This window comes from Nicotiana attenuata, chromosome 8 (assembly GCF_001879085.1).
Source record: "Nicotiana attenuata strain UT chromosome 8, NIATTr2, whole genome shotgun sequence".
NCBI lineage: Eukaryota > Viridiplantae > Streptophyta > Magnoliopsida > Solanales > Solanaceae > Nicotiana > Nicotiana attenuata.
In genome coordinates this window covers 17,187,975-17,203,159 of record NC_031996.1, presented here as the reverse complement: position 1 = coordinate 17,203,159, position 15,185 = coordinate 17,187,975, and the positions used below count along the sequence as shown (strand labels likewise).

General features: G+C 39.6%; 1 protein-coding gene across 1 annotated transcript in view; it reads left to right on the top strand.

Annotated features, from left to right (window-relative positions):
• The window catches only part of LOC109231530, a 34,990-nt gene continuing 26,539 nt past the window's right edge, over positions 6,735 to 15,185 (top strand). Inside the window, exons 1-4 of the mRNA XM_019397191.1 lie at positions 6,735 to 7,183; positions 7,523 to 7,670; positions 7,718 to 8,020; positions 8,135 to 8,201. Of these exons, the coding sequence (XP_019252736.1) occupies positions 6,735 to 7,183; positions 7,523 to 7,670; positions 7,718 to 8,020; positions 8,135 to 8,201 (967 nt within the window). The remainder of the gene's footprint in view (positions 7,184 to 7,522; positions 7,671 to 7,717; positions 8,021 to 8,134; positions 8,202 to 15,185) is intronic.

Here is a 15,185-nt window from a genome sequence, read left to right as displayed (position 1 = left end):
TGGAGGTAGATTTGACTATTGCACCAATACTCTAACCATAGCAGCATTGTTCCTCTTTATTAGCTGCCTTTGTAGAATTGCCACTAGCTTTACTAAGAATTGGCCTTCTACACCAGTGATAGGTAGAGTGGTCTGCACTACCACTCTATTACCCACCTTCCTCATGATTAGAGAGACACGGAACACATGGTAGACTTTAGATTCAGGAGGAAGGTCTAATTTGTAAGCCACCATACCAACTCTAGCCGAAACCTTATAGGGTCCATAGTACTTAGAGCTCAGTTTCAGGTTCTTTCTCAATGCAAAGGAGGTTTGCCTATAAGGTTGCAGTTTCAAATAGACCATGTAACCCACTTGGAATTCCCTATCCGATCTTCTCTTGTCAGCATAGTATTTCATCCTCTCCTGAGCCTTAGTGAGGTTGTCTTTTAATAGTTGTTGCATCTGTTGCCTTCTCATCATTGTTTCTTCAGCAGCTTGTACCACTGTCTCCAATATGGGTCCTAAGGATAGTTGAGGGGGAGTGTAGCCATACAAAGCCTCAAAGGAGGTGCATTGCAGGCTGGTGTGGAAGTTGGTATTGTACCACCATTCTGCAGCAGTCAGCCATTGCTTCCATTGTGTTGGTCTACTAGCAATCATGCACCTGAGATAGTTCTCTAAATATCTATTGACTCTTTCAGTTTGGCCATCACTTTGAGGGTGGTAAGCAGTGTTGTAGTGTAGTTGAGTCCCCAATAGCTTGAATAATGATTTCCAAAAGTTGATTAGGAATACTTTATCCCTGTCATTTACTATGGACTCCAGAGTGCCATGTAAGCAATGTATCCTCATCCAGAACACATCAGTTATTGTTGCTACTATACAAGGGTGAGCAAGGGCTATGAAATGTGCATATTTGGTCATTCGATCAACTACTACAAGGATCACTTCTTTGTTCTGGAACTTGGGTAAACCTTCTGTGAAGTCCATATTAATGTGGCTCCAAGCATGGTTAGGAATGGGTAGAGGCTGCAATAATCCTGGATAGGCCATGTTGTCATCCTTGCTCTTGAGGCAAATATCACAGCTGGCCACATAGTCAATGACCATCTGTTTCATCCTAGGCCAATAGAACACCTGTGATAACCTTTTTAGAGTTCCAAGTTGTCCTGAATGTCCACCTACAAGAGAATCATGGAATGTGGAGATCAGATGAGTTCTGAGATCACCATTAGTACCAATATAGATCTTTCCCTTTCTTCTGAGTATGTTGTAAGTGTAATGCCAGATGCTAGGTCTTTATAGAGTCACTGCTGACTGACTGATCACTTCTGTAGCTTCAGAGTCCCCTTCATAACTGTGTGCTATCTCCTGCATCCAAGAAGGAACTGAAACACTGATTGCCTGTAATGTTCCTTAAGATTGGCCTATGTGACCTTCTGATTCTTCCTGTTGCCTAGAAAGGGCATCAGCTACCCTATTCTCAGCCCCTTTCTTATACTGTACTTCATAATCCAGCCCAAGTAACTTGGTCAGTCCCTTCTGTTGTATAGGATAAGTAACTCTTTGTTCCAGGAGATATTTTAAGCTATGGTGGACAGTTCTGACCATAAAATGCATGTACTATAAATTATGCCTCCACTTGTCAACTGCATTCAACAAGGCCATATACTCCTTCTCATAGATTGACTTACCCTTGTGCCTTTGAGCCAAAACCTTGATAAAATAGGCTATTGGTCTACCCTTTTGCATAAACACACATAGCATCTATCTCAATTATGAACTCCTTAATGTAGTAAGGTAAGGCCAACACTGGTGTAGAAGACATAGCTTTCTTGAGGGCTGTAAAGGCCAGATCAGCTTCATCATTCCATTTAAAAGCATCCTTTTTGAGTGAAATAATTTAAGGGTCTACAAATGACTCCATAGTTAGCAACATACTTTCTATAGTATCCAATCAATCCCAAGAATCCCCTAAGTGCCCTCAATGAGTTTGGTCTTGGCCAGTAGACCATAGCTTGTATTTTAGATGGATCATTAGACACTCCTTCTGCAGTTATGATATGTCCTAAGTACTCAACTTTAGACTGGCCAAATGAGCATTTAGACTTTTTAGCAAATAAGGAATGTTTCCTGAGTGTATCAAAGACAACAATTAGATGAGTCACATGATCTCTTTCAGATAAACTATAAATAAGGATATCGTCAAAGAAGACCAATACAAACTTTTGAAGGAAAGGTTGAAAAACCTGGTTCATCAAAGCTTGAAAGGTAGCTGGTGCATTTGTTAATCCAAATGGCATCACCTTGAAATCATAATGGCCTAAATGATTTCTGAATGTTGTCTTATATACATCTTCTAACCTCATTCTGATCTGGTGATAACCAACTCTCAAATCTACCTTGGAAAAGATCACAGATCCACTTAGTTTATCTAAGAGGTCATACACAATAGGTATAGGATACTTGTCCTTTACTGTGATGCCATTCAGCCCTCTATAATCTACACAGAACCTCCGAGTCCCATCCTTCTTTTTGACAAGCAATGCTAGTGATGAGAAGGGTGATTGAATATGTTGTATTATGCCATTAGTGAGCATCTCTTTAACCTGTCTTTCCAACTCATCCTTCAGATAGTAATTGTACCTGTAAGGCCTCAGGTTGACTGGCATGGCTCCAGGTTTCAGAGGAATGGTGTGATCTAAGGTCCTGACATGGAGTAAAGACTTGGGTTCTTCAAACACATCAGGGTATTGATGCAACACCTCCTTAATGGCCTCTCCTACTGGCTCCTGATCTTCTGTCCCAAAGGAATTCATCATGAACAGATGAGCTATCAAAGCTTGCCCTTTCTTTAAGATCTTTCCCATTGTTCCACTGGAAATCATATTCAACTTACCTTCTTCAAAGATACCTTGATATACTAGTTTGTTGCCCTTTTTGCCAATGGTAACACACATTTTCTCATGGTCAAACTTAGTGGGATTATGCTTCTTCATCCAATCATTGACCATCACCATGTCACAGCCTCCAAGTGGAATGATTAGTATGTTTTCCTGGAAGGGTCTACCTTGCATTTTCTACTGATATCCTGTGCAAATGGAAGTGCATATGACATAATTCCCATCAGCCACTGTTACTCTCACTGGTGGACAAGGCCTAGCGTAGTAGCCTGTCTCTTTGACTGTAGTAATATCAATGAAACTATGAGTAATGTCATAATCAATTAGCACTGTTAGTTTTCTGTTTCCTATGGTACCTCGAACCAATTGGTATTGACTCCCCTGTTGTCACCTAATAGGGCATTCATGCATACAGGTTCCATTACTTCCTGCTCCAGTTCTCCTTCAATAATCAAATCTGCACATGGTTGTTTCTCTTCTATCTCATTATTCTCGGGAAGGTTTTCTATTGCTCCTATCATGCAATTCAGTTGCTTCTTCTTACACTGATGGCCTGGAGTATACTTCTCACCACACTTATAACATAAGTGGTTGCTCTTCCTATATTCATAAACTTCAGGATTAAGCCTGAAGGAGTTTGGTTTAACTGCAGCTGCAGCAGGTACCCTTGTACTAGCAGAATTGCCAGCCACAAAGGAGGGCTTGGATATGACTTTAGTTCTCTTGTGAGCAGCTTCTATTGCCTTCTCCTGCAGTCTAGCTTGTTCTACAGCAAATCGCAGAGTTGTAGGTTTAAACAACTTCACCCCAAACCTAATCTCTTCCTTTAGTCCAATGAAACTGGAGATGAAGTGTGATTCATCCAAGTGAGGATTCCTTATAAACATTTGAACCTTCAAGTCTTCAAACTTGCCTAGGAATCCATCAACCGACCCTACTTGACTCAACTTGTTAAACTCCTCCACTATGTCTCCCATTAGTTCCTCCCCAAATCAAATAAGCAACTCTTCTTTGAATTCAGTCCATCTTACTTCACCTCTTCTTAGCACTAATGAGTCGTACCAAGTATCAGCTAATCCATTCAGATAGAGTGTAGCAGCTTCTACTTTCAGATTCTCTGGGTCCTATACAGATTGAAGTACCTTTCACACTTTTGAACCCACACCTTAGGTTCATGACCTTCAAAGTAAGGCAGTTCCCACTTAGAAGAAGGGGCATGCACAGCTTGAGGCATGTGTTTTCTCAATTCCTGACCTGATATGGGCAAGAGCCTATCTCCTTGAGGTCTGTCACCTTGAGCTCGTTGGGGAACTCTTTCTAAATTTGTCAACCTCTCTAAGATTAGCTCTAAGGTACCCTGTATCCCAGTTTGAGTGTTGCGTAATTTCTCTTGAGTGGTCAGAACTTCATTCAAAATCTCATCGTGTCTTACCAGCTTATCATCCATAACTTTCAGCCTCGTTCTTTCAACCATCACCACCTTCACAGTCGCAGAATCGAGGCTCTGATACCAATTGTAATGTACTCGATATGAACTAAAATGATTAAACAACTAGTTTGCAAAATTGAGAGAATTTTTAGGACAATGTTCTGTTTATATTTATGAAAAGAAGAAGTTGAACTACAAAACAACTGAAAATAACTATCTTCTAAATTGGAACTCCGTAGCCGATGAGATCTGCAGAATGAAGGAGGAAGAGGAAGTTAAAAGGGAATCGTGAGAGAGAAGAGATCAAGTGCAGAAAAGAGAAGAGAGAAATGACCTGATGTTTGCTGCCTTCTCTTTCCGTTGAAGGTGGTTATAACAACCTCAAGCTGACGTGGCTTCATCCTGGTTATTGCAGCTCATTAACTCTAATTTAATCTCAGTCGTTCATTTGAATTTCTGTTAACTCCCTTTCACAATTTCTGTTACAGCTGATCTTCAGCTTCTCACTTCGAACCCAGCTAACAGCATTGATTTTGTGGTGATTAATGGATCATTACACTGCACCGACGCCTGGTTACTACACATATGGTTTTGGATATGATGAGCTTAATATTATAAGGTAGTGAGTATTTTTTATAGTACCGATGGTCGCTATGATGTAATGGTCAACATATATAGTTTAAATAGTGATTCTTGGAGAGGAATTGACGATTTCCCCGCTGCGGTGTTATTGGATTCAGCTAAGTCCGTGAATGGGAAGCTTCATTGGATTAATACTGCTAGTCGTCCTAGGTGTAATGATGGGATCATCATTTCTATTGATTTGGCTGATGAGAAATGGGGAACTGGAGCAGCCCTGCTATGGAGAAGGAGATTTTCTTTTGTTGGTGGGAGTTTTGGGAAGTGATCTTTCCATGTTTTATGATTATAACTACAGAAACTGCATAGATGTGTGGGTTATGAAAGAATATGGTGTCAAAGAGTCTTGGACAAGAATATATATATATACCATCGAACTTCCTCCTGATGTCACGAACTCTGTTCCTTCTCCACCCCTTTGCATGTCAAATAAAGGTGAAATTGTTTTTGTGTTTGGATCAACTTTCATGATAGACAATTCAAAGGATGGCTTGATCAGATATCCAGAGGTTGCTAACTTTCGTTTTTGTATTGCGGGGATCGTCTACATTGAAAGCCTAGTTTGTCCAACTTTACCATGAAGGCTGCAAGCACTCACGTGAATGACAATTATGTTGCTAATGACTTGTAAGAGTTCCACTCCTCTACATTTTTCGCAAGTGTTGTTAAATATTGTTTTTTTTTTTCCACATTTTGAACAAGACAATGCATGTATAAAATGACATCTTGGTACCATATTCCTCGTGGATCTTGATTCCCCTTTTGCAGTATTTAAATGAAACAGTATTATTTTGGAAGAAGAGTTAATTATGTTGTATAGCTTGGTGTCTTGGACTTAAGTTAAGATGGTTCTTGACGTTGTTGCTCTTCTTGAGCTGTGTTTTAAGAAATAATTTGTGCCATTGCGAGGGTTATCATTTGACCTAGGGGCTTCTTTAACTAGTTTTCTTTAGGTGAAGACTTGCTAGGGGAGAAGGAGGTCAGGAGGATACTCAGGAATTATGGTGCAAGGGTTATTAAGTTCTGATATGGTATCCAATTTTGGTTGCTGCTCATAGAAAACTACTTTATTTCTTCAAGGAGATCTGTATGCTATATTTTTGTAGATGTCTTGTTAGTTTGGCCTTTATATTATGTAGTATTTGCATGAAACATTCATTTTCCAGTTGGATAACTATTAGGTGCTAAATGCCTTCATTGTTTGTTGTCTTAAACAGCAGCTTAAACAAGCTGTTGTCACTTTAGACAGCATAAGCCAGAAATGCGCTGGGGCATGGAAGTTGTGGCGAGTGAATGCCCAAAGAGGTGCTTTAATCAAATTTGTCTAATCTCCTTAAGGGTGGAATTTTATCAGGACCAAAAAAGAAGTTGAAACAACAAAAAAAAAAAAAAAAAAAGCACGAACAAGTGATAGAGAATTTCAGATTGAGACAACAAATCTACTTGCAATGATTATGATAGTGAAGTAGTGCTACGTAACATAGGGGAGTTCTAAGGAGACCCTTGTTTAAGAGCGTCCTATCCATTTAACAATATGAAAACAATTTTCCGTATTTTTGCCTTGAAGGTTTGTCCTTGGGTAAGATGACCATAAAATTAAAACAATACATTCTCAAGGTCATTAGGGAGCACTTGGTCACCTTCCGGAGTTCGGTGGCCGAGACTCAGATTGATTATTTACTCTGCATGAAATCCAATAGAGGTCTTTGCACAAATTGCAAGGTCATACCAAGTGAGAACCTCTCAACCCTTCATAGGCTCCTGGTCATGACCTTGAGATCATGAGAAAGAGGAGGAAGAGGGAGATGTATAGACAACATAGGTTCAAGTGGGGAGCCTTGATGGAAGCTAAAGTACAAGAGTTGGGGGTCAAGCTGGTGACTATGGAGGCTTGGAGGAGCAGTGGGGACGCAAGCGCTATGTTGACCACGACTACGCGGTGCATTAGGGAAGTCGCGGGTGAGGTATTAGGGATCTTAAAGGGTTACTCTGGTAGTCACAAGGGAGATTGGTGGTGGAATAGAGAGGTACAAGGAAAAGTGGAAACCAAGAAAGCAGCGTATCTGAAGCTAGTGGAAATTGTAGACGAGGAGGAGAAGAGGGCTAATAGGGAGCATTATAAGTTGGCTAAGAAAGAGGCAAAACTAGCAGTTACGGCGGCCAAGAATGCAGCTTTTAGTCGTTTGTATGAGGAACTCGAGGGCCGAGGTGGGGATAAGAGGTTATTCAGGTTAGCCAAGGCGCGAGAAAGAAAGGCGCGTGACTTGGACCAAGTGAAGTGCATCAAGGACGAAGAAGGTAGAGTTTTGTTAGACGAGGGGCTTATACTTCCATAGTCTCTTGAACGAGGAGGGGGACAGGAGCATCGTTCTGGGTGATTTGGAACTCTCTGGGAGTCGTTGTGACTTTGGGTATTGTAGGCGGACTAGAGTTGATGAAGTTGAGGGGGTTATGTGTAAGATGAGTAGAGGCAAAGCGACCGGGCCGGATAAAATCCAGTGTAGTTTTGGAAGAGTGCGGGCAAGGCAGGCTTGGAGTGGCACACTAGGTTATTTAATGTCATTTTTAGAATGAAGAAGATGACCGAAGAGTGGAGGTGGAGAACGATGATTCCTGTATACAAGAACAAGGGTGATAGCCAAAATTGTAATAACTATCAGGATATCAAGCTGCTTAGCCATACTATGAAAGTTTGGGAGAGAGTGGTAGAGCTTAGGGTGAGGAAGATGGTATCTATTTTGAGAACCAGTTTGGGTTTACGCAGGGACGTTCGACTACAGAAGCTATCCACCTTGTTAGGACATTGATGGAGCAGTATAGGGAGAGAAAGAATGACTTACATATGGTGTTGATCGACTTAGAAAAGGCGTACGACAAAGTTCCGAGGGAGGTTTTGCAGAGATGTTTGGAGGCTAGATGTGTACCAGTTGCATATGTTAGGGTGATTAAGGACATGTATGATGGAGTAAAGACCCGAGTGAGGACGGCGGGTGGGGACTCGGACTATTTTCCGATTATGATGGGGTTGCATCAGGGGTCGACACCCAGCCTCTTTTTGTTTGCTCTGGTGATGGACGTACTGACGTGCCACATCCAAGGGAAGGTGTCGTGGTGCATGCTATTTGCAGATGATATTGTACTGATTGACGAGACGCGAAACGGTGTGAACCCGAAATTACAGGTATGGAGGCAGACCCCGGAATCTAAAGGTTTTAAGTTGAGCAGGTCCAAGACAGAATACTTGGAGTGTAAGTTCAGTGGCGAGACTCAAGGGGGGAAGGGGAGGTGAGGCTTGACTCGCAGGTCATCCCTAGGAAAGGGAGTTTTAAGTACCTTAGGTCTATTATTCAGGGGGATGGGGAGATTAATGAAGATGTCACATATCGTATTGGGGCAGGATGGATGAATAGAGATTCGCTTCCGGTGTTTTATGTGACAAAAAGGTGCCACCGAAACTTAAGGGTAAGTTTTACAGAGTGGTGGTTAGACCAACGTTGTTGTATGGGACTGAGTGTTGGCCAGTCAAGATCGCTCATGTCCAGAAGATGAAGGTAGAAGAGATGAGGATATTGAGATGGATGTGCGGGCATACCAGATTAGATAGGATCAGAAATGAGGTTATTCGCGACAAGGTGGGTATGGCTCCTATTGAGGACAAGATGCGGGAAGCGCAAGTTAGGTGGTTTGGTCATGTAAGGAGGAGGAGGAGCACAGACGCCATGGTGAGGAGGTGTGAGAGGTTGACATTGGAGGACCTACGGAGAGGTAGAGGTAGGCCAAAGAAAAGGTGAGGAGAGGTGATTAGGCAAGACATGACGCAGCTTCAGCTGACTGAGGACATGACCCTTGATAGGAAGGTATGGAGGTCGAGGATTAAGGTAGTAGAGTAGGTAGTCTAGAGTGTTCATAACAGTAGTATTGGCACACAGTCTCGCTTTCTGTGGGCAGTAGGTTTTTATAACTAATTGTTGTTTCTTTCATTATGGATTACCTTATTACCTTGTTGTTTTTATTCTACTTTTATATGGCTTTTTGGTATTGTCCCTTCTTGTCTATATTTTTATTAATGTGGTGCTTGTGCTTTCCTGAGCCCAGGGTCTATTGGAAACAGTCTCTCTATCCTCACAAGGTAGGGGTAATGTCTGCATACACACTACCCTTTCCAGATCCACGGTGTGGGATAAAGATTGGGTATGTTGTTATTGTTGTATTCCCAAGGTCATTGGATGTAATTTCCTGTTCTGCGTCGTTCAATAAGATATCTACTACTCAGTCCGTGGAAAGAATGAATACGAGAGAAATAATTTAGATTCTATGAGATATTTGTATGGGTCAAAATCTGACCCTGATGACTGGAGACGGTAAGAGTTCGACCCCGTCATGGTCGTGCCCACGAGGCATAATGGCGACTGGCCCCACGGTCCCTGCAGGTGTCAGGCCGTTGGAAAGCTTATATCGCAGAACAACCGTGCTGTCTTGGGCAAGTAATAAATGACTGTCATGGGAAAGCGCGCCGGTCAAAGACCATTGGATAAAAGGGAACATTGTCAATATATAGGGGGACAGGAAACCATCAGGGAAGAGGTCTGGCTATCACATGGAGGAGCAATATTACGAAACCGTGAGGGGAAGATTTCTTAGCTATCGACAACTTCCTTTTCTTCTTTTATGCTCTTTCGTCTGTAGTACAAGCATGTCACAGATGTAAGCTTACTATTCCCACTTGATGTATGATAGCTCTTAAGAAATATTAAATCAGTTTGTTCTTCTCCAATTTTTATACTCAATATGTTGCGATCTAGAGTTAATTACGTTTGGCTAAGATTTACCTTCTATCTCTCTATTAATTAGTTTAACTAGATGGTTTAACGACTTTTTGGTTAATCAATATTGAATCGGGAAAAAGAATTAGACATTGAATTTAATTTTTATGGAAAAAATTGTTTTCCTTGAACCCGCAAATAAAATCGCAGTACAAAGTGTTCGAACTAAGCTTTTATAAATTTATTTTGTTTTTCAAAATTGTAGACATTTGTTGATCGATATTATGATTTGATATTTTTGTTTTTAATGGTATATTTTAACTTCCGATTACCAATTACAGTTTTTTGTAAGAGTATTGTCCCCCGATTAATCTTAGTCTACTCTACTATTTTAGAAATTTTCTTGTACTATACCATTATGCATGTTAGATTAGTTTTCTTAAATTCCATTTTTAGATCTTGGACAAAACAAAATTAGCGCAGAAGTAAGGAGTAAAAATTATCTCAGAATCGAATTAAATGGAATACTAAATAAATTTTAAGCTCGTACACGAATGATCTTGAAACTTGCAATCTCTGTTTTAAAAGGCAGAACTGGGACTCGCCCGGGACTCGCCTCGAGGCGGAGCACTTGTAAAACGCCCCTGGGCTTATGTGTGGGGCTTAGTTCCGTGAGACTTACGCCTCGGCCATCGGGGCTTACGCCCCTGACACGCCCAACGCCCAACGTACTGGGCTCGCCTAATAGAACTTTATGTAATTGTATGTAACTAACCTTATAAATCCTCAAATTTTCTTAATAAATTGTTGACTATTCAAAATTACTTTTTTCTTAATCATAAATCATTAAGTTGAGAGTATTTTATGTCATAATTAAAATAAAAATTATTGCACGTTATCCACTAAGACTGCTATGATAGTTAATTTTAAATAAATCTTTCATTTAAAAAGTATTTATTTATTAACTTTTGTTATGTCTTTTAATATGTAATAGTCCATAATTTTTTTTATAATCTTTTTCCTAAATATTATTTTTCACGTTTACGAGATATAATACTTATTAATTTAATAGCTCAGTATTAGCTAGTAACTATTTACAAATAATTAGTTATCATGGTATTGTATGGTAAATTATGTGTCACTTTATTAACTTGTTGAAACTTAAAAATAAATCATGCAAGAGAATCATATTTAAATTGTGAATTATATTTTTATATAAATTCTCTTTCAAATAAAAAATATATTAAATAAAAGGAGTATTTTAAGAAAAATATCAAATTATAGTATCAAAATTCTTTCAAGATTCATTACTCCTTAAGAGATACATATAAGATTTCGTATGAATGCGTTACTTTTGATGTTTGAGTTGTAACGACATTGTAGCTAATTTGTATATTATGATATATGTCATACTTTTCGTTATTCATAGTTGAATTATAATTTATAAATATTTTAAATAGATTATTTGTTATAATTTTGTGATTTAAAGGTTAATTTTTATAATTATTTTTTATTTTATACTATCTTAAAATTCTTGAAATTAGTAAAATTTAAAGATCTGTGGGACTTACACCCCATGTCCAGGGTTACGCCTCGCCTCGACTCGTCAGAGGTAAAATGCCTCGCCTCACGCCCCCGCCTTTTAAAACATTGCTTGCAATATTGTAATGGTTACACAAACAAGTAGCATTAGCATTAAAAGAAGATAATTTTCTGGACTAAACATACATATAAAACTCCAAGATATAGTATCGTGAATCTAACTAGATTACTTGTTTATCTGTTGGTGCAAACATGTCTCAAATTTCCCTAGTTAGCTTTTGTTCTCACAATTTAATCTTACACACAAAATAATGGCAGAAGCAATTCAGTATTAATTTCGAAACAGTTCCTATTCCACATCGCCGAATCAACATAACAATCTGCTCCTTATAGTAGCTTTTGTAGAGGACTCTAATCGCCGAGCTCAGTAACGAGAGCATGTAATCCAAGTGGGGGGAGTAAGGAATTTTTGTATTCCTATACACTATTTGAAACTTTATTACCCTTAATGTTCATGTTTAGCTAATTACCTGGCATAAACAAGTTTTGTTTATAAATATATACAATCCACCTTAAAAGGCTCCCAAATCCATTATAGCCTTCAATCAAGGGATTTTGTTACACCCTTTTCCTTTTCTCTCTCCTCTCTCCCCTCTTCTCTCCATATTCTCTCTTTCTCCCCTCATCCGTCCAAATACTTACAAATTTATGTAAAGCGATCAGGTTTTCCTGACCAAAAAAAGTTCGTGCATCAAAGGGATCAGTTTCCCATGATCCTTTTTTGCTACCAGTTGTAAACACCTAGACAAGTTCGAATGTGAATGCCGAGGTACGAGCCACTTGTCACCCAAAACAATTAAATTGATTAATCAACCAATCGCCAAAGCATCAATCTAAATCGGTTCGCTCTAGTCAGATGCATTTCACTATAATACTCAACAACATGAATTTTAAGTTAATTAAAAGCATTTCAAAATCGATTATTGACAGATACATTAGATCGAAGAATATAAAGAGAGAAAAAAATTGATTACCAGAGCAAGGGTGCTGGTCCTTGAAAAGATATGAATTTTAAGTTCATTTTTATTTAAAACTTGAAAAGATATATTATTTTTAGTTAGTGCAACTATTAGAACTAATAAATTTTATTAAGTAATCATTGGCAGTTTTTGTTCTTTATTTCATTCTAGATTAACAATAATACAGACTTTGAGCCACAAAAAAAAAATATGAAATGAGAGAATTAAAAATGGCACCTTTTTTGTGTCGTGCATTCATATAGTGGTATGTAACTGTACATTATTTCTACCTCAGTTATATACAGCTTATCTGCATTATTTCTATCTAGTAATATATAACTACAATGCCATACCACTTAAAATAAAAATTTATACAATATGTATTTTAATATATTTTGTATCTGATTTATACATAGTAAAAATAAATTTCATACAACTAATTATATATTATACAATTTATCTACAACTTCACACATTATTTCAACCCAGTTAAACACAACTACAATAACATACAACTTAAATACAAATTTTATACAAAATTTACACAATATGTCTTTTGTATATTTTGAAACTGATTTATACATAGCAAAAATAAATTTCATACAACTAATTATATATTATACAACTTATCTACAATTTTCATGCATTATTTCTACTCCGTTATATACAACTAAAATATCATACAACTTAAATATAATTTTTATACAATGTTGTTCAACTTTTGTCACGACCCCAACCCCGATCGTGATGGCGCCCAACACACTGTTAGGCAAGCCCGACCAATTTAATAACCTTAGCCATTTTTATGCAGCTCATGAATTTAATTAACACAGTTAAATTACTAAGTCATAGTACTAGAAATCTGAAATAGAGTTAAAACATGCGAAATCCCAAATAACAATACTACTACACAGCCCGAGAATCCGGTGTCACGAGTTTGAGCCTCTAATACATGAGTATCAACCTACTACATATCGTTCTAAAGAAATGTGAAAATAAAGCAATAAGATAGAAGGGAAGATCAGGACTGCGGACGTCATGCAGCTACCTTGATATCCCGGATATGCTACTCGGCAGAGAAGTCCTCACTCAGCCTCAGATGTACTTGGATCTACACGCAAGGTGCAGGGAGTAATGTGAGTACTCCGACCCAGTGAGTAATAAACATAAATAAAGGCTGAGAATAAGAAATCCTGAATAGGCACAAAGCGATCTATAAATGCAGCAATTTAATCCAAATAATATAAAGTCCGTAAACCAACGAAAACAATTAAGGAAATACTACAACAGATAAGTAAGGAAATGACAATCAAATATGAAATGCAACACATAGTCCGGTACTCTCTAGTACCCGCTGCGGCGTGCAGCCCGCTCCATTTATTTATCGTCGACGGCCCCTTACGGCCCAAGCGTAATATAAAGCCATCTCGTGGCATCAACTAGGCCCTCGGCCTCATATCAATATCGATATAATACCGTTGCGGCACGCAGCCCGATCCCATGCTCAGTCCAGAATCACATAAGCCCCTCGGGCACAATAATATATAATATTCAGCCCAAACTTCATTAGAAATATTATTTAAGTTTCAAGTTTGAGAAAAAGTGGCTGAGTTTGCAAAGCAGTATTAATTACTAGGACTGAGTTCAATTATATGTAAAAATGGTAAGAAACCAGTAATAGCAATCCCTGAAGGATTCATTCAATTGGCACAAGCCCAAATATGACAATCAGCTCAAAACATAATGATAACAGGTGATATTCAGTCAAATACACAGTAAATTCATCTATCAGGACGGACCAAGTCACAATCCCCAACGGTGCTCTACCCCACGCTCGCTATCCGGCATGCAAGTCACCTCAAAATAGCACTACGATGTGCAAATCCGGGGTTTCAAACCCTCAGGACATCATTTACATCTATTACTCACCTCAAGCCGGCCAAAATCCTAGCTCGCTATGCCCTTGCCTCTCAAATCGACCTCCTCGCGCGTCGAATCTGACCAAAACCACAACGAATGCGTCACAATATGCCAAAGGAACATAACCCAATCGAAAAGAATCGAAAAATAGCAAAAATCTCGAAATTAGCAAAACCCGAGCCCCGGGCCCACTTCTCGAAAATCAAAAAATTTTACATCAACGGGTTCCTTATCTCGCCACGAGTCTATACATATAAAGATTACCAAAATCGGAGTCCAAATGACCCCACAAATCCCAATNGGTACGTTAAGGCCATCCCATAAAATCTCCTGATCCTCTCACGATCTGACGGAACCATCCAAATAGCATGACGGGCCAACTGTGAGAACCTCATCTAGTACTGAGTCACTGTCATATCCCCCTATGTCAACCACTCAAACTGCCTACGCAGCTCCTCTCTGCGCGACTGCGGTACATACTTCTCCAGGAAAAGAGCGGAGAACTGCTGCCAAGAAAGCGGTGCTGCACCGACAGGCCTACGCCTCTCAAAGTCCTCCCACCAGGTAAGAGCAACCCCCGTGAACTGAAAGGTGGTAAATGCCACACCACTCGACTCAAGAATCCCTGCTGTACGGAGCATACGCTGACACCTATCAAGAAAACCCTGGGCATCCTCGCCCTCAGCACCACTGAATGTGGAGGCTGGAGCCTACCAAACCTCTCGAGATGATGCTGCTCATCGTCTGGCATAGCTGGAACCACGAAGCCCTGAACTGGTGCAACCTGCTGAGCTGGAGGTGCCTCTGGTGTCTGTAGTCCCTGCACTACCTGCTCAGGTGTACGAGCAGTGGGGGTCTGATTACCTCCCCCAGCCTGTGAAGTAGCTGCTGCTGCTGCTGTGGTGGCTGAAACTCCCTGAGCCAGGCCAGTGCAAACTGATAATATCTGTGCTAAGGCCTCCTGAAGACCCGGAATCACGATAGGCAC